The sequence below is a fragment of the Natrix helvetica genome (genome assembly GCF_964273705.1).
Source record: "Natrix helvetica genome assembly, chromosome: 11".
Classification (NCBI taxonomy): domain Eukaryota; kingdom Metazoa; phylum Chordata; class Lepidosauria; order Squamata; family Natricidae; genus Natrix; species Natrix helvetica.
In genome coordinates, this window is record NC_138562.1 from 19261526 (window position 1) to 19281903 (window position 20378).

At 46.7% G+C, this 20378-nt stretch overlaps 2 protein-coding genes across 2 annotated transcripts in view; one reads left to right on the forward strand and one right to left on the reverse strand.

Annotated features, from left to right (window-relative positions):
- The window catches only part of LOC309397665 (integrator complex subunit 6-like), a 322886-nt gene that overhangs the window by 39255 nt on the left and 263253 nt on the right, over positions 1–20378 (forward strand). The window lies entirely within an intron of this gene.
- GPC4 (glypican 4) overlaps positions 13002–20378 on the reverse strand; it is a 42843-nt gene continuing 35466 nt past the window's right edge. The window contains exons 5-9 of the mRNA XM_081963902.1: positions 18477–18607; positions 17319–17465; positions 16057–16193; positions 14450–14625; positions 13002–13815 (exon numbers count right to left, since the gene is read on the reverse strand). Coding sequence (XP_081820028.1) covers positions 13607–13815; positions 14450–14625; positions 16057–16193; positions 17319–17465; positions 18477–18607 — 800 coding nt within the window. The 3' untranslated portion in view covers positions 13002–13606. The remainder of the gene's footprint in view (positions 13816–14449; positions 14626–16056; positions 16194–17318; positions 17466–18476; positions 18608–20378) is intronic.

Below are 20378 nucleotides of genomic sequence, written 5' to 3' on the forward strand. Positions count from 1 at the left end.
CAATGGCACCTCTAGACCGATTTTTAAAAGCGTGATGCCAATGCCGAATACGAGCAGCGATAGCGGCAAGAACAGCTACAGCAGAAGTTTTAAATTCAAGGGCATATTTAAATCCAAAGGCAGGGAAGGCAGACTTAGAACATACCGAGAGAATTAAATCCTCCGGCACAGAGGTTCTTCGGATCTGAATTTTAATGAAAGCTCCAATTCCTTCGGCACCCCAGAATTACTTGTGTCTTGTTTGAACAAATCAAGTTGCCCTCTCAGGAAGATGAAATGTTTGTCTTTCATTTGTCTGTATTTGGAAGAAACTCAGAGGTGAGCTCTCGGTCAAATAAAACACCGTTTCTCCAATCGCAACCGCTACCAACAACCGGAAGGGCTGGAGTTAAAGATCGTCAAGGTTTGAGTAACCAAATCTTTAGCGATGTCCAAATTAATGGGAAAGAGTGGGTAAACATCACAGGGATTAGCGTTTCCCCATCGGGCACCCTTTGGATACGTTGAGACCAACACTAATTGTGTGAGCAGGCGTGTGGTTGTGTAATGGGCTGCGAGGACAATCTTGGAAGACAGGAGGAAGAGCTGCAGTCAAGGCACTCATCAGATAAGAGAAACTTGAGTCCGGAGCAGGAAAGTGGGTGGAGGAAGCATTTCAGGAAAGATTCTCCCCAGTTCTCTGAAAAGTATAGAGCAGGGGTGTCCAAACTTGGCAACTTTAAGACTTGTGGACTTCAATTCCCAGAATTCCCCAGCCAGCTCTGCTCTCCAATTCTGGGAGTTGAAGTCCACAAGTCTTAAAGTTGCCAAGTTTGGACACCCCTGGTATAGAGGGTGGAGGCAAAAGTGCTTTAGTTTAGGAAGATTGCTGTAACTTTAACATAAATATTAGTATTCTTAGTTTTAGTTTCCTGGCTTGGACTTCCTTGAAGTGCTGATCAAAAGAGATTGATTGCGCCTAAATTTTGTTTTTAGAAAGATTCGTGGGGATATCATAAAAATCATACAGATTCTATTCAGGTTCTCAATTTATGCACACCAGCCTTTAATCTTAATAGAAAGGTGAGCTATAAAACTATCTGGCAACTTCATCTGTTTCCCAAAACCCACTTTTTATCTCCACCAGAATAATTATCCTAGCTGATCCTTAGGACCAGTCAAGACACTTCCTTACAGAAACCATTTTGTGAGAGAGCCCACAAGAAGCTTTTAAAAAAGTCCTCCCTGGCTCCCAAAAAGTTGGGAACCTTTTCTCAAGGTGTAGCTGACGAAATGCCATTTTTTAATGACAGCTGCAGCCAGCGTTTATAAATATTCAGTTCTGAAATAATTCTCTAAATTCTTCCTGCTAATTTAAGCAGCTGCATCAAACGTTTAAATAATCCAGTCTGATTGTTGTTTACCCTTTGAATGTTAATTTTTAAAAATCTATCTCTTTTTAAAACGGGGAGCATTTTTGGCATAAACAGATGCCGCTTCCAAGATCTGGGGATGGATGGATGGATGGATGGATGAAGGAAGGAAGGAACTAGTATTCTTAAGAGATTCTCTCCCAAAAGAAAAAGAAAAAGAAACAGCATAGTATTAGCCTGCATGTCCAAAAGCAAATAAATTGATTTGACAGGTGAATCCGATATAATTCACTTTGCAGTTTCCATCAAACTTTCTAGAAAGGGATAAGAAATTCTCTTGACATCTTGAATGGCCCCATCGCATTGCGATTTCAACAGCACAGAAGCCAGAGGGACAAACAACCCCACATCTCTGCTCACAAAGCCCTCAATACACCCAGCTGCAGAGATGCAACGCGCACACTGACCTGCCCAAGAACCAGACTCTTCTGAGGAAATGACATTCTGAAAACATGAACCGTTTTTGCAAACATTGAGAGGGGGGGAAGGGGGGGGGAGAATAAAATGCAAGTCAAATGAATACATCTACAGCCCAGGGAAGAAAATGCATGGCATCTGTGAAGAGCGAGCGATAAAATCAAATTGAAGGCCATTCTCATGATCTAAATCTCTGTGTTAAGGTGGTGTTGTGGAATCACGAGTCTCTCTTGGAAGAGCAACAAGGAAGAGACAGAGGGAGACAAAGGAAATGACACATGGTGGATCCAGTCTGAAGACCTACACAGCTAAGAGGGTCTCCTAAGTAGGTAGGGGATGATGATTCAGGTCTTCTCCAACAGCTTCGTTCCTAAACAACATCAACCAGCTTCCAAAATCCTCTTCAAAATATAGCAAGTGTGTCTAGAACAGTTTCTCAACCAAAGCAACGTGAAGAGGTGTGGACTTCAACTCCCAGAATTCCCCACCCAGCTTTGGAATTCTGGGAGTTGAAGTCCTTACCTCAAGTTGCCAAGGTAAAGAAACATTCTTTAGATAGCTATTCTTTGCATTCAAGGATTTCCTCAAGACCCTTCAGCTATTATTTTTGACCCATCTCAGAATTTCTTTCCTATAAATCATGTTCCTAAAGTCTAAATTTCCCTTCTTGGGTAATACATACAAAGGAGCCATTCCTGCTTAAATTTGGCTGGGCCGCTATTGTGGGTAGGTATGTACCGTCCATTTTGCCATTGGTGCCCCTCCTCCCCATTTTAGCTCCTCAGAGCTAAAACACCCACTTTTTGCCATGTTTCATGAGGGAGAAATGGATCTTGGAGCGCTGGTTTTATATTCCTGGGAACCCCCCAGCAGATTTGAGCTCTGCAATGCCGTCATGAAATGTCCCCACCAAGATTTAAGAGAAAAAAATGTTCGGGAGTTCCAGAAGGAGGCGCTGTAGTACCAATGCACACAAAGCATCTTCCCTGTTTCTCCCAATGAAGAGTTGAACTCCAAAGATATATCCAATAAATTAAAGGGGTTGCAAAATTGTGCCCTGGGTTCTGTGCAAATTCATCAACCCAGGTGTGAGAGAAGCCATTTGGTTTCAACTGGGCTCAAGAAATGCAGATTCTGCACAGTGCTACACTTGGCACATACCCTGGAAGGAAAAATAAAAATAACTCAACAGTTTTTAGTCGGTGTGAGTTAACACCTGACAAAGCTCTGGGTTCAAGGCCAAGCTTTATCCAACCACAAAATCTTGGAAGGGCCGGGAGGAATGGCTACTCAGCCCTACGAACCCCATATGAAGGCCCATTTAAACCAACAACATACTCAAAGATGTGTGCATGGATGCTAAAAGGCATATTAATTTATCTTGGACAAAAACATACCAAGGTAGAATATTATCAGAAGCAAAACCAGCTGCAGAAAGAGAGGGAGGAGCACAGCCTATTATTTTAGAAGCTAAAAGCATGGAAAGAGTTACTCACCAACCAGATGAAGTCACTGGTCACTGCATTTAATGGGGATTGTAGACCAGCAAAAGCCAACAACAGCATTGGGGTGAAAGTTGGCCTTAGGAGGAAATAAGCTGTTGTGTGTGGCCCTAATCACAACACAAGACTTCTGGCTTCAGTGCTGCAAAATTGAGATTATTTTCATTCAGGTCCAATGTTCTCCCTAGGGGGCAGCCATCTCTAGAGGCATAAAATATTCCCTCAGCTGTTGCTAAGATCCTTAATGCACCTTCCACCAATGGCTCAGAAACTCTGCAGCTCCAGGGGCCAAAAATCAAGTAGCACCTGTCTCTAATGGCTTTAGCCAACCAAAGCCTTCAAATATGATTCTTTTACACCAGTCAGGAGCCCAGGCTACAGTTTCACAGCCTGAATTAAGCCAAGCAGAGAGGACACGAAGACCATGCCAAGCCGTCAATCAAGAGAATTTATTTTCATCAACCCACAATCGGGAATCAGCTGTATATCTCGAAGACAAGGAGGGAGATGGGATTTGGGGGGGGGGGTTAAATTTAATTTATTTTCAGTTGAGGGAGGGAGAGGAACTCATCAGAGAGGGATGGTAAGCAAATCTTATTTTTAATTTTTTTTTTATAAACTCTCTGTGTGAACGGATTCCTCTTCTCTCCTTTTGCTCCCTTGCTTCTCTGCCCCACCAAACGCATCACCTGTTTGCCACGGCCGTTAAGCAAATCATGCAGTCGTTAAGGAAATCAGGCTTCCCCCCCCCACTCACTTCGCTGGTCAGAAAGACCCCCGGAAAAGTTGCAAATTGTGTCCAGAGGAGCCCCCCGGGAAGCTGCAGTCATCATAAATACATGCCGGTGAATGCTGCAAGGGTCATTGATGCGAGGACCTGTAGTAAGTCCCTTTTTCCCCCATGGGCATAACTTTGAGCGCTTGCTGAAGGAACAGCCGTAAACTGAGGACTATCTCATTATCAAGAGCAGAGATCAAGAACCGGTGTGGAAAGGCTCTCCTCTTCCAATCCTCGCCAAGCGACGGTTTCACACCCAGCGAGTGCACGCCCCGAGTGTGCAAAATCATAAAACAGGTCAACGAAGATACACACACATTCCTTTTTCCAGGAGGCCTGTCATCCGTCTTCCCCACCCTCCTCTGTCTCAAGAATGTGCACGGCTTTATCCAAACGGCCAGGAGGTTTTGTGCAAATCAAAAGGCACTCGGGAAAATAAGGGGAAGGGGCTGAAGACCAGCGGGGTGATGAGCTGCTTTCAAAAGCATCCGGAAGAATGAAGACCTAAAACTTAAGATTTTTGTTTGTGGGGGGAGAGAATTTCTGCCTACAGAAAGTGATGGATCTCCTGGCTTAGATTTTTTTAAAAAAGGTTTAAGGAACAGGTTACTTAAAACAAATCACCCATCTTAAAAAGTTGCTGAGATCGAGGAAGTGACACCAGCCAATAAATCACTATTAAGTAAAGCGTAGCTTGGCATAATAAAGCATATTTTCTTTGTCTTCTGCTTCTCTCCTCTACGCCACTAAACCTCCTCCTGCTTCAACCTCCCCAGGGGGGTCTGGGCCTGGCCCTCTTGTTTTGCCCCACTTTGGACCCAAGAGCTGAGTTCAAATCCAATCTCGCTTGAGGCTGCTGATGAAAGAATGATCGGTCTGGACCAGGGGTCTCCAAACTTGATAACTTGAAGACTTGTGGACTTTCAACTCCCAGGATTCCCCAGTCAGCGTGTCTTAAAGCTGCAGAATTTGGAGAAACACCCCCCCCCAAAAAAAGTCTGCACCCTGCTTTAATTGCCCCTCCACTTTTGGCTTAGCTCTGCTGCTTAAAATGTGGAGACAGGGGTCTCCCCTGCTGGCCCTCCCTCTCCAAGTCCCCAAGGGTTAGGGAGACTATTGGATGCAAGATTGCCTACAAAGACAATGATTCAAAGACAAGCCAGACACAATCCCTTGGGGGGAAAAACTCCAGACTGAGTTTTAGAGATTCTTGATCTCCCAAGGGGAAAAGGAAACCCCTCTGGGGACCCTGGGAGTTTGCATTCAACGCCTTTAAAAATTCTTCCCATTTCAAAAGCTCTTTTATTTTCTCCTGGGAGACAAAGTCAGTTCTCAAGCCAAGCTGGGCTGGTTTGAATTAAAAACAAAAACAAAAATAAACTGGCAGGGGAGCGCCATCTAGTGGCCATGAGGTGTCCCCGCAAGGCATTTTTTTAGGTTCAATGTTTGATTTAAAGCTGCAGGGTGGAATGTAAACAAATTTAATCTTTTCTTGTGGCTGTTTTTATAATGTACGAGTATAAGGAAGGAGCTTCTTACCTGTACCAACGTTTCTCATCTTGGCAACTTCCAAGGTGTTGTGTTCAATTCCCAGAATTCCCCAGTCAGCATGCTGTGGGGCGGTTGGGGAATTCTGGGAGTTGAAGTCCACACGTCTTGGACACTCCCTAATGGTCTAATCATGCATCAAAAGTCAAAATCCATTGAAATTGTTGACATGAGATTTATTGTTTATAGCCAAGATCACCAAACCCCTGCCTTTTTCCCATCACAATTTCTCAATGAAGGAATATTTGCAAAAGGATATTTCCAAGTTTTGGCGAGGGCAAAAAAAAAATATTGTAACGCCTGCCGTGGGCCTCTGGATTGTGGTTTTGCAAACACGTCCATGCTATATTCAGTAAACATGGATAAAACGATTTAGCTCAAGGCCTGCATCCAGTTTGGCTTAAAAATCAGGTCTCCAAAGTTGGCCATTTTAAGACTTGTGGACTTCAACTCCCAGAATTCCTCAGAGAGCACACTGGGCTGGCCCCTTCAGCTGTCAACTGATCCAGTGGTACTTCTGAAAGCACACAGCTGCAGCATCTGGGTGCAAAATCATTCCACCTTGATTGAGTCTGGTTTAAGAGGAGGCAGTGTGTCAGCTCTTCAAGGTAGCCCCTTCTAGGAAACCAAAGTCATGCAGGCTTTTACAATAAAGCTATAGCATCAGAATCTTGGGAGTCTCAGTATGCTTCCTTCCACTCTGACGCTGACTCAAATTACAGTTTTGCCCCAAACTCAAGTTTCTCTTATTTAACTATTTGTCTTGGTTGCAGTTTTTCTCCTGTCCCTCAAGGCCATCCCATATTCCCATGAGGATGATATGATCATACATTCAGCCGTGGCACTCTCTGTCTGTCCGAAGATGTCTCCGTCGTCATGTGGCCGGAATGACTCAATGGCGAAGGAGCATAGAACGCTGTTCCCTTCCCACCAAAGGTGGTTCCTATTTTTCTACTTGCATTTTTTACGTGCTTTCAAACTGCTAGGTTGGCAGAAGCTGGGACAAGTAGCAGGAGTGGCGCTAGGGATTTGAATTGCTGAACTGCCGATCTTTCTGATCGACAAGCTTAGCATCTTAGCCACTGCATCCCCTTCTGTTATCATCCCCTACAACAATAATCTACCATTCCTGGAATGCTCGCAACGCCCATTTCCTGATCTGGCCTACTTTAAAGGGCTGACATGGCCACAAGGATTCAGATTTCCAGACATCTGCCCCAAAACAGAAACACATTTAAAGATCTCTTGGAGTGAGTCATTTCTCCTGGCCGAACTCAGGACCCGTTTCCCAAAGTCTTCTTGGCTTTCACTGCCACATTCCACAGTGAAGAGCGGGGCGTTGTGTTGTTTCGCCTCCCGAGAGCTTTGTTAGAAAACATTCACACTCCTTCCCTCAAGACACTTTCTCCTCAGTGGTGCAAGGATGGAGTAAACATCTGTTCCTCTTCGGAAGACGCAACTCACTGCTGTGACTTCTCTTCCAAAGGGGAGAAATTGAAGCCACTTGAAGAGGTGTGAACTTCAAGTCCCAGAATTCCCCAGCCAGCTTTGGAATTCTGGGAGTTGAAGTCCTTACCTCAAGTTGCCACGGTAGAGAAACACTCTTTAGATCTCTATTCTTTGCATTCAAGCTTATCGCAAGGATTTGTTGAAGACCCTTCGGCTATTATTTTTGACCCATCTCAGAATTTCTTTCCTAGAAATCATGTTCCATTCCTGCTTAAATTTGGCAAGGATGGAGTAAACATCTGTTCCTCTTCAGAAGACGCAACTCACTGCTGTGACTTCTCTTCCAAAGCGGGGAACATCAATCCAGAAGGATAACAATATCATTCGATGGGACTTTAATCTGCATTAATAGATAGATTCACCTTAAGGTGCCACCAGGAAACCCTTTTGTTACCTATGCTACTCTGGAATAGAGCACAAGGAGGAAGAATAACTCACCCCGAAATTCCTAAATTAAACTTTCTTGGTCTATTCTTTGGAAAACATTTCACTTCTCAACCACGAAGCTTCTTGGATGAGAAGCAAAATGTTCTCAAAAGAAAAAAAACCAAGGAAGTCCAGTTGCCTTTTGGAAAAGCATCTTTGGAAACAACAATGACCCGGAGGATTGAGAATCGAATGAAAGTTATGAAAATTCCAACGTTCTCCCCCAAGGAGGGTTCTCCAGCCGCGATGAGTCCATTTGCAGACTTCACCGCTGAAGTTTGAAGCTGACTAGGAGAAAATCCTTCAGGAAATGCAACGTACGCAGTCAGGTGTTCCTTCGCTCCAACCTCAAGACTGTCCAAAGGGCTGAGACAGCCCATCTTGGCTCAAACCCGTCTCCAGGAAGAGGGCATGGGTTTAGCTGGACTCATTTGTGGCACAGCCTGGGCTCTCATCCATGTCGCCATGCGAGAAACCAGAAGCGTTGGGTTTTCCTGGAGAGAAAGCCGAAGTGTACACTCAGTATTTATGTCACACAATTCCTTCAAGGGCCCTCTGCGAAGCGGCAACCACAACCCAGATGGATGGAGATGGGAGGTATTTCGGGAACTGCAGCGTCAGCCAAAACAAGAGGATTATCTCGCTTGCACCACCAACATTCACTGGGGTTCAGAACTTCTGACTTATTCCGAGAAACCTGTGGTTGAAACCTAAGCCTGGTCTACTCCCATCTTCAGGACTGGGGACCTCGGGGGGCTTTGTGGAAGAAAATAGAACTTCAGACGTGCAGTTTCGCTTTTTTTGTTCCGGGTGGGAAGAAATTAAATTTTAACCCTCGTTCTCAAAAACAACGTTTTAAAGCACATGGGAGCGTTGACTGAATGTCACACCAAAGGCACTGGCTGAATGGTCCCCCCGTTTCAGAAAAGGATCACCTCAAGGGCTGACAAAAATCTAGTAAAATGACACCGTTCCACCATCGGCGAAATAAAAGAGCCTTCGGCGCATTTGCTTGAAATGCAGTTTCGTGCGGAACACAAGCTTCGGAGGGTGAGATTCAAAAGTTTGCTCATCCTAAACCCGGGATGGAGAACTTAAGGCACAGGTGGCACGCGGAGCCATCTCGGCTCTGGATCTCCGGCCTACAGGCGGTTTCCCTGAAGCCCGGGGAGGGCGAAAAATGGGCAAAGGTTCCCGAACTTCCGGTTGGCCTGTTGGGCCTGTTTCTCGCCCACCCCAGGCTTCAGGAAAGCTTCCGGAGCCTGGGGAGACGAAAATTCCCCCCACGTGCAGGGTGGGTTGCTCGCACACGAGCAGGTGGGAGGGCATACGCACGCACATGATAGCAGGCACATACACAGTTTCCGCACACCTTTAGAAAAAGGCTAGCCATCCCTGGGCTAAAGTGAGACCATAAAGGAAGTTTGTTCCTTAGGTGCCCTTAAGCAGAAATGCTGGGAAACCAAGGGTGGCCTATAGGGATTGACTTCTTTCCCGGGGGAAGGTTTAGCCCTACTCCAGAGGAAAAGGGAGTGCTTCTGATCATGGGATATTGAAAAGAACAGAATAACAGAGTTGGAAGGGACTTGGAGGTCTTCTAGCCCAACCCCCTGCTCAGGCAGGAAGCCCTACACCATTCCAAAGGCTTGTCCCATCACTTCTTAAAAACATCCACTGTTGGAGCATTCACAGATAAACTGTTGAATGTTCTCCCTGTTGGGAAATGTCTTAGTTCTAGATTGCTCCTCTCCTTGATGAGTTTCCATCCGTTGCTTCTCGCCCTGCCCGAACTCCCGCTCTCCACCCTTAAAGTCATTCCAAAATGTCACAAAGGAACCGCAGAAGAAATCCGGCTGTCCTATCCTCAAACGAGGCGCACTGGCCTGGGTCACAGGTTTTCAGCCGAGAACACGGCACTTTCCCAGAATCCACTTCCCTTTTTCAAAGAAGAAGAAAAAAACGGTGCTAAAATGATGCCGGTGACCCACCCCATCTCAATGCAAAGAAGATTCACCCTTGCAGAAGGATAGAGGCACCCCTGATTCAACCAATCCCCCCTTTTCCAACGGAGAAAGGTCTATCTGATAGGCATGGTTTCCTCTCTCTCTCTCTCTTCTGCTCCTTATAAAAAGCTGCAGCTTATTTATGGCCGCCCAGCGGTTTCAGGTTACGGGGTCTCTGTTTCCCTTGGGCATCCGGTCCAAGGAGATAAATTTATAAAAAAAAAGAAGGTGGAGCTTCAAAACTGTTCCTTCGGCTTGGAATCAAGAGAAAAAAGGGGCTTTGCCATTTTGAAAACACTGACTCCGTGCCCATCTTGCCAAGGGCAATGCCAGCTCTCCTTAAATGGCCCCCTTCCTTTCGTAATGTTACATATGACAGCGGGAAAACAGCAACACATGTGAAGATGCGTCACCGGGAACCGCCCTACAGATGTTTCCTGCCATGGACCTCAGAGACATGGCTCAGCCCAAAGCAATTTAGAGATCTTGTCCCAATGCTCCACAGTTTGGAGCAGCAGCAAATCAGTGGGGAAAACCAGTGTAGCCTAGTTTCCCGAGACCAGGTCTTCTGGTTCTTCATCTCACAACATCTCTTCGTAGGTCTGGTTGGCCCACCAAGCCAACTCCTAGCTCTCCACACCAAAGTTTCCCAAACTTGGCAGCTTTTAAGAAGCCTGGACTTCAATTCTCCATGCTGGCTGGGGGATTCTGGGAGTTGGAAAATCCAGGCCTCTTAAAACGTTGCCAAAGTTGGGAAACCCTGGTGTAGAAATCTAGCAGCCTTTCCCAAGAAGCTGGCTAGAAGGAAGAGGAGGAGGAGGAGACATTGTGGCTTCCAGGAAGCAGAGTTTGGAAAGCAAGCATAGGCAGAGTCCATTTTTTCTCCATGTTTGACGCTGACAATTCAAACTTTAAAGAGATTTCAGGAAAAGCATCATGGGGTGAAAGGCTGTTTCTTGTGAAAAGTTGTGAAAAAAGTCGTTCCCAGCCCTGTATGGTGGGTTAAAGTATATTCAGTTTAAATATATTCAATTTACTTGCTCTGCCACAGAGTCTCTGCTAGCTTGCTCTGATGCGGCATTGTTCTTGGGGCATTCACACATTACGTTGCAATTGCCAAGCGATGGGCTGCATGTGGGGATCATCTCCACAGCCTTCATTTGCCCACCAACAATCAGATTCTCCTCACCTGAGTTTTATCCTGAGCTATACTCTTGTTTTTGCAATGGGTGGCTGTGAAGGTTGGACCATAAAGAAGGTTGAGCGTCAAAGAATGGAGGCCTTTGAACTCTGGTGCTGGAGAAGAAGACTCCTGCATTGAGTCCCTTGGACTGCAAGGCCATCCAACTGGGCAGTCCTAGAGGAGATCAACCCTGACTGCTCTTTAGAAGGCCAGATCCTGAAGAGGAAACTCAAAGACTTTGGCCACCTGATGAGAAGGAAGGACTCCCTGGAGAAGAGCCTCATGCTGGGAAAGATGGAGGGCAAGAGAAGAAGAAGGGGACAACAGAGAATGAGGTGGCTGGATGGAGTCAATAAAGCAGTTGGCGTGAGCTTCAGTGGACTCCAGAGGATGGGAGAGAACAGGAAGGCCTGGAGGAACATCGTCCATGGCGTCGGACATGACTTCGCAACTAACTACAACACTCTTGTTTTCGAAATCCCAATTCCTCCCGCTGTGCTGAGCCCGATCACAATCGCGCAAGCACAAATAATCCCTGACTTACAAGAGTTCACTTTGCGACGTTTTGGAGTTACACCACCACTGAAAAAAGTGACTTAGGACCATTTTTCACACTTACGACCGCTTCCCATGGGCACGTGATCAAAATTCAGGCGCCTGGGCAACTGACTCCTATTGACGACGGCTGCCGTGTTCCCCAGGGAGTCCCGCGACCCCCTTTTGCGACCTCCTGACGAGCCAAGTCAACGGGGGAGCTGGTTTCACTGAACGGCCGTATGGCTCACTTAACACAGCGATTCGCTTAACAACGGTGGCAAGAAAGGTCGTCAAATCCAGCAAAACTCACTTAACAACTGGCTCACTTAACTGTGTGTGTGTGTGTGTGCTTTTTTTTTTTAATCAGGGCAACCCGGTCTTCCCAAATATGGGGAGAGCTAAAAAGGAAATTCCTGAGGGATGAGGTAGTTTCTGAAGCAATGAGGACATTTTTTTTTTTTTTGAGAAAAAAGAAGGCGGAGGGAGAAGAATTTCAGCTGTTTAAAATCCACACACATATACACACCATGTACACACACACACACACACACACACTCTCTCTCTCTCCTTCTGCAGGTTTTATGTACTTTATGTACGTTTGGGGAGAGGAACCCCCCCCCCCCCCCAGCAAAGAGTCAGCGTAAATTCTGCCTCATTTAGCAAGAGGGTGTTTTAATAAATCAGTGAGCTCCTTCTGGAAAGATTACGCCTGTGGGATCGGTTCGTTGTTGAAACTCAACCGAAGGCCTTCCAGATTTACCTAAAATTCCCTCGCAAGAGCACGCTTAGGAACTCTGGGCTATGCGCTGAACGTAAGAACTAGGAATGGAGGAAAGATGAAAAAGAATGTTAAATTGCAAGAACGAAAACATTCTCCAACAATAAGTTTGAGAAACTTGCATGCAGGACGCCAACACCTTTCAAAAGTAGGACAAAGATCTAGAATGACTCGGGGTCTTCCTTATAGGACTCACATGATATTTTGGGGGGAACCATTTCATGCCATTTTTCGGGCCGTTCCAGTCATGGGCCGTTCCAGGCGGACCAAAAATTTGGGAGACAGCCTTGCTTTCTCTCCAAACTTTCTCTTTCGACCTCTCCTGGATCCGAAAAGATCATTTCCAAATTGAACGCAACGGTGTGACTGGACCTGGTAGTCCGCCATTCCACTAACAAGGACCTTGGAAGAAATTCTAACCAAAATTTATTTCCCAGGAAGAAGTCACCACTAAGAGAAGCGAGTCTGGCTGAGTCAACTGGTCCTTCAGATCTGACCCAGAGGGGCTCCCAAGCTCTTCTCTTCCACAGGTAAATCAACACACACACCCCCAACATCCAAGATCAAAATGGCAGCTGCAATGATGCCATCAAATCCCCATCTTTCTGTCACATTGGCAGTGGCATCTCGACTTTCTCTCCCATGGGGCCACATCTGCAACCCCCCCTCCTCAAATGCAGATTGACCCTATCCTCTGGGAAGAGGGAGACCTGGACTCTCCGTAAAAGGAAATCAAAGTACATGAAACCAACTCTTCACACTCTCTTCTCAAAAATCCACACCTCTTCCTTCCAAAGAAGCACCTGCCCCAGGTGAGATCGGGGCAAAAGAGTGTGATTTTTTTTGGTGGGGGGGTGTTGCTTTTTAAGCACCTTCTCTCTCGGTCTACGAAATACGATAACTTAAAAAAAAAATCTGTCCGCTTCTATAGATATAAAATTTCCAATTTCAGGAAAGAAATCATCCTTCCGATTCCCCAATCTAAAATCCGTTGATTTTTGTCTTTAAAAAGAAAGATAAAATAAAATTAAAGGAGCAGAGTGATAAGAAAGCCTGATTTAAAAATAAAATAAAATAAAAAGCAACAACACACACCAGGGCTAATGACAGGCCTGTATATACACACTCGACGTCCCACATTTATTGTGGTTTCTCGGTCAACAGATGAGATTAACTGGCCCAAACGGTTTTGTGATTTCAACCCCCATTCCCTCTTTCCAAAAAGTGGGCAGGGAAGGGGGGGAAAAAGATTTAAAACCAGTGGCAACAAGTTTTTTTTAAAAAAACTGTACATGGTATTTTTCCGTTTAACTGTACATGGTATTTTTCCGTTTACAAAGGAACTTTCTGAAACCTTCCCCAAAATGTCTCTCGGTGGTATAAACGTGAAATCCGGCCCCCTTGGCATTTTTTTCCCTTTTTTTAAAAAAAGTTCTTTTTTTCCTCTCCCTCTCCAACGGTTTTTTTTAAAAAATAATAATAATAATAAAAGGAGGAGCAGGAGCAGGTCTAGTTATCTCCATTGTCTTTGACCCAGGAGGAAGAAAAAGAGGCTTAAGAGAAGAACGGCTTCCGATGGGCCGAAGCGGATGGCCAAATCAGTCGTTTTTTTATCTATTTTGTTGACGTTTTGTGTGGCTTCGGTGGCGTTCAGCACCAGTTCGGGAGAGCACTGGTGGAATTCGCACCCGCTTCCGCTGCCTTCTCCGCTGCTTTCGTCGCCTGGTGGGGGAAAAGGAACAAAAAATAAATGATAATGATCCACTTTTTAAGATTCAACCAAGTGCCTTGAGATTTCTCTTCCTGTAGCTGACCTGCCTCTCCTTGTGAATTCAGACACGGGTTATAAACTAATCCAGTGTTTCTCAACCTTAAAGAGGGGTGGACTTCAACTCCCAGAATTCCCCAGCCACTTGAAGAGGGCTGGACTTCAACTCCCAGAATTCCCCTTCCGCTTGAAGAGGGGTGGACTTCAACTCCCAGAATTCCCCAGCCATCACAGCTGGGGATTTCTGGGAATTGAAGTCCACCCCTCTTCAAGGGGCCAAGGCTGAGAAACACAGAACTAAGTTAGTAAAACTAAAAATGAAAATGAAATGTAATTATTAGGAATAATACTGTTTTATTTATTCGTAGTGAACTGTAGGACACCCAGGAACCATTCACGCAAAAATAAAAAAAACCTAATCTGAAAAGACGATGGGCATTTGCATTTTTATGGCCGTTTGGATGGGTGCAAATGGTCCTCGCTTAACGACCGACGCTCAGAGGCCAATTCAGTAGGAGAACGTCCTCCTGGGGCGCCCAACAGGCTTTGAGCTTTCGCTTAGCGCCCAGCACCTCAAGATCCGCTTACTGATATCTATGAAGTCCACGTCGTTGCCGTTGTAGGCGTTCTTCAGCTTGCTGATCATGACACGGAGGGACATGATTTGGTGACGGATCAAGATGTCTGGCTTCGAAGTGTCAACTTCCACTTCGGGGTTGTTTGCCTGGTTGGCTAAGCCGTTCGGCATCACGGCAAAGAGGTACCTGGGGAAAAAGTTGGCGCTTCAGGTCGGGTCCTCAATTTATGTCGTGGCCTTTCGTTTATCAACCCGTCCTCATAAGGGTCACGGAGCAGCGCGACAAAGTCATTAAGAACCACGGTTAAAATAAATAAATAAAAACCAAAGTAATATGGTTCTGACTCAGCTCCCCAAACACAACAAACCCTCTGTAGTTACCTCAATGATTTCTTTATTAGCAGCCCCGGCAAAAGCTTCTCTCTAAACGCAAGCTAAGAAGTCCATCTGGCAGGGAGATGGATAGTTGTCGGCCACATCTATTCATCTCCGTCCCCTGCCTTTGATCCCCAGAACTAGGGTGGAGCTTCGCTAGCAACAGCGGCTCTTCCGTCCCAAGGACCGGCCCATAGATTTCCACTGCTCTCCTCTCCTCTGCCTTTTGCACATCTGTGCATCAGGCTCTGGACCCAGCTGTTCCTCCTCTTCCTCATCAGCCACCTCCAGACCTGGGGGCTCTTGACTCTCCACCTGGGGGCTGACTGATGGCCCAGCCTCCGCCTCTCTCTCTCTCTCTCTCTCTACCATCTCCATTCCCTCTTCCCCCCTCTCAGGTTGCCTTGATGCTGACTCTAACTCTCACACCTCCTCCTCCTCCAACAAATATATTACGATTAGTGGTGAATTATCAGGGGGCAGATGGGAGTCTGCCTAATTTTGCAGGGGATATAACAAAATTGGGCCACATGCCAAAAAACTAAACCATTTGTTTAATGTCGGTTTGAAGTTACGACGGCCCTGATAAAAGTTATGACAGCCCGTCCTCAAAGTACAGCAGGTCACACCATCTCCATGGTGACGTGACCAGGATCTGGAAGCTTCGGTGGCTGACTTACAATTATGACCGTTGTACAGCCCTACAATCACCTGATCTACAATTTGTGATCTTCCCGCATGCCTTCCGACAAGCAAAACCAGCTCGGGAAGTTGGATTCACTTAAAGACTGCAGTAAAAACAGTGACAAAATGAGTTCCATCATGCGATGAAACGGAGTATCGGGGTCCCCTGGAAGGGCGATTTGTTAGGCTTCGATGGTCTCCTGTGTCTCCAGATTTTCTGGTCGACCAACAACATTTTCAGCCTGTGTGCAAATCCCACAGCTGAGATTTCCCAATGGAACAAGCCATGATTTGCCAGGATGCATGATCAGTGAATGAACTAAGCCGTGACTTTTAATCACGGCCTAAAGCCGCCCGGTTCACAAGGAACATTAAACCAGGAAACATGGATGACAAGCTGCAGTAACACGCTAAAAGGACCCTTGCTCTAAACACCAAGTCCTGTAGGTGAATTCTGCCATGGGGGCTTATCAACAAACCCTGCTTTGCAAGGTTTCTGCCTCGACACAACGCATCAAACGAGCCACCTCGAAAGCCTGAGCATCAAACGCCCCTTCACCTGCTCTTGTTCTTTCCGTTCCAGCATTCTTCTTCGTGAACGTTGCCGGCGGCCATCTTCTCGTTGCTGCAGATGCTGCTGGGAAGGGCAGACCAAAACTTCTTCGCTTGCTTCAGTTTCTCCTTCACGTCGGTCACCTTTGGTTGAACGAGAGAAAATCCAGCTCAAAAGGGCTCCTTAGGCCATGCCACCTCCCCCTTCGTTATCAGAAGCTGCCTTATCGTATCGGCCAGACTCTGTTGGTTAGCTGGTTGAGGTTCTCCAGAGCAGAGCTTCTCAACTTTAGCCTTTTTCTGATGGGCAGATCTCCCAAAGGTGCTTTTTTCAAGAGGCAACTGGACTTTTTTTTGGAAGACATTTCACTTCTCATCCAAGAAGCTTCTTCACCCCTGACTGGATGGTGGGGAAGGGAAGGATTTATACTCCTTGCAGACAGCTGGTCATTTGCATCCTTTTAGAGGGTCGTTGAGGCCGCTTGGAGGTTTATATGTGTCTTCAGGGTCACCTGAGTAGTGCCAGTCAAGAGCTGAAGAAGCTTCTTAGATGACAAGCGAAACATCTTCAAAGAAAAACCAGAAAGTCCAGTTGCCTCTTGAAAAAAATCACCTTTGGGACAACCATGACCTTGGATGACTGAGAATCTCCATGGACATAGGATAGACGGACTTCAACTCCCAGAACTCCTCAGCCAGCCTTTGGAGTGGTAGTGCCTGCTCTCTGTGGAAGGCCATGTCTTCTGAGGTTAGATCGGTCCCAACCCAACTGGCCTTTGATGAAGGCCTTAAATCCGATCTTGGTGGCCAGGAGGGGTTAAACCCTTAAGTTTAGTCATTTTAACACTGGCTCAAAAGCTACTTTTTTCTTGCGATTTCATAATGTGTTATTTTTTACTATATTACTATTTTACTATTGCATTTTGTTTTCGTGAGATGGGTGGCATCTCATCCATCAATTAACCAACTGACCTTCCCCTCATCAATTAACCAACTGACCTTCCCCTACTGCAGGCAAATGGGCATCAACTCTTAAAAGTGCCCAGCTGACTTGGTTACTCTTCAGACCCCCTCCATCTAAAATAGAGCAAAACCAAGATCCATCTACTTTAATAATCTTCATAATTGGGGGAAGGGGACCTATCTTTGGGAGGTCAAAGCAGAGCTGTGACAGGTTGTTCTCCCCAAAAACTTGACCACTGGGGTTCAATTGGGCTATTGCGGCCCTTCCGAGCCAATAACAGCCATTATCCAGGGCTCTGTACTCACCAGCCGATCCAAACTCGTTCCTGCGGCCGTTGTGGGGCGCTCCTCTGGGTTGTAAGGCCTAAAGCGGGCACTGAAGCCACCGTCCGATGCTGAGCGAGATGTCCGGCTTTGTGCCAGCATCTTGGGTTGCCCGCAGCCTTGAAAAACCTAGGCCAATGAAGACACGTGAGGGCATCACACCTTTTGTGAACTTTCTCTACAAACCGGTTCTCCCCACCCAGGGCTTTCATGAAGCACCTCGTAGCAGCAGGCTGGAGCTCCGTCTTCCTGTAACCTAAATGACCTTCAGAGGTGATGGACATAATCCTTGAACACCCTGGTAAGATTGCTGGAGATAACTCCCTTCCTCGCCTACAAGGAATTCTTGGTCATCTATGGTGACTGGCCAAGTTTTTATATTCAGTATTTACATTTCATGGCCAAATTAGTTGGCCAAGAGATTCAGACCAAGAGATTTTTCTGTTTTGGAGCGCTAGGTAGTTAGAAACTTTTGTAAGGATGAGGACTTTCTCACAAAACATCCAACAGACGACAAGAGTTATGAAGCCACCAGAGATTCCTCCTGCACTGGAAATGTTTTCCTGAAGAACGCCTTCTAGGTCAGTAATCAAGTCTCCTGCAGCTCTGCAGCTGCATGTGGCTCTTTCATCCCTCTCTGTCGCCAGTCAGCATCACAATTTTGAGAGGAGCTTCCGGTTTTGGTGGTGGTGGGGGGGGGGGGGGAGCAGGACGTGCCAGGAGGAGACTCTATGGCAAGGGACGGGTTTTCCGGTCAGCTCAACAATTGATAGGGCTTTCGGTTAGGACAGGTAGAGGTAAAAAGGACGCCGAACTAGGAGGAGACTCTACGGTGGGGAAACCGGACTTCCAGGTGGCTTCAGAATTGAACGGGGGGATTCCAGTTAGGACCTTTGTGGCTCTTTGAGTGTTTAAGGCAGGGGTGTCCAAACTTGGCAACTTTTAAGACTTGTGGACTTCAACTCCCAGAATTCCCCAGCCAGCTGGCTGGGGAATTCTGGGAGTTGAAGTCCACAAGTCTTAAAGTTGCCAAGTTTGGACACCCCTGGCTTAAGGTTGCCGAGCCCTGTTCTCGGTCAACCATTCCCCTTTGTTCTTCTTGCTCCCCCTCCCTTCCTAAACAGACCACCCTCAGTTTACCTTTTGGGACACCTGCAAGCTGTTTTCTTGCATATTCATGATGGCATCTGAAATCTTCACATCGATGGGATCCATGACAGACTCAATGTTGAAGGGACCTTCCAACCTCTCGGCCAACAGTAGCATTGAATCTACACACAACGAAAACCAGAGACAAGCAGACACAGTTGATAAGTGCTCACACAGGGCTCAAAATCTTTAAAAAACCTGGAATTCCAGGAGATACGCAGATCAACGTATATCACCCCCACTGATGCCTTCAAGAGGTTCTGGAGAAGGTCCCAAAATTTATCCAGAACAAAACTACTTGCTGTCTCCCTCCAACCCATCCTTCCCAGCTCCTTCCACAGTCCACCAAATCCACGCCCTATTGATAAACAGGCCCATTATTATAAGCCACAGTTAACAGGGTTTTCTCTCACTCCAAACCCACTTAAAATTTGAAACCATTCCCCTCTCTTCTTTTTATCATCAGACCAGTTTCTCTCTGGTCCCCCCTGACCTGCCCCATCAAACTGGGTTCTTGAGAACGGCAGGACAAAAGGGTTCCCAATGGTCTCCTTCTGGAATATGTGACCTCCCAGTAAGGCCTACAATTGGGGAGTCTCTAGAGCAGGGGTTGGCAACCTGCGGCCCTGGAGCCACGTGCGGCTCTTTTATCCCTCTGCTGCGGCTCCCCGTTGCTCAAGATATCTGTCACAACCGCCAATGTGTGACACCCGCCGGCACGCGATTTATTGAGCTTTTTGACCCCTGGTGGCTTCCGGTCTTTTCTTTTCCGTGGGAAACGGATCCAAATAGCACTTTGAGTGTTGAAGGTTGGCGACCCCTACTCTAGAGGAAACCCATCGGGTTCTTCTCATCCAGGGCTGATCTTGAGCCCAGCAAAGGGGCAACTACTCAATCCCCCTCCCCCAAAATATGAATCCCTCCCAGATCTCTGCCTTGACCAGCCCTTGGGCGTTCAGATATCAAACACTGGCTAAACTCTGTTGACCGCTGTTGTAAGAATATGACGTGTCTGGTTGAACTGCTGCCTTTCTCCATGATCTCACTCTCTTAGAGCAGAAAAAGAAGCATCAGCTTTTCCAATGATTATTAACTGTGATTAACAGTCCTCCAGCTTGGGCTGCTGAAAAGGGGTTATGAATCTGTAGGAAGGGAGCTTGTTAGGAAGACAGCGCAGCGTCTCCTAGCCCAAGTTGAAAAATCTGGGCGTCCCACCGTTCTCTCGGCTTCCCCATCCCAGCCCTTCTCACCCGTCTCTTTCTCCTCTCGTTCCATCTGCCCGCCCCCCAACCAAGCCTCCCCAGGGGAGATTCCAGCCTCTTCAAATTGCACCCTTCTCTGAAATGTTGCAATCAGAACAAATTATCTAAAATAAATAAGACCATCTGCCTTCCCTGCACTGTTTACTCAAAGTGGGCTTCAGGGCTTCCTGTTGGCAGAGGCCGAAGTCAAAGAATCGGCACGCGGGAGGAAAGGCCCTCGGGCCAAGAGGCGCTCCAGAACTTTGGCCGAGTCAGATGTTGAGCTCCTCGGAGGAGAAAAAAGAGGACACAGGTCTCTTAGCTACAGGCAAGGATGGGCGCCATTCCCAAGAATGGTTCTCCTCAAAGAAGGTGAGCTGAGAGAGCTCCCAAAAGGAAACTTATGAAATTAGGAGACCATAAGAAAGAAGGTCCTTCCGTCCCGGCCACTGAAGCACCAAGGGATCAATTGTGGAGTCCTTCAGAAGTCTGGCCAGCCATCTCCAGATCAACATATATCGTCCAGGTGCAAAGCCAGGACTCAAGTGGTCCAGAAATGAAGGGGAGGGAAGGAAGGAAGGAAGGAAGGAAGGAAGGAAGGAAGGAAGGAAGGAAGGAAGGAAGGAAGGAAGGATGGAGAGGAGGAGAGAAG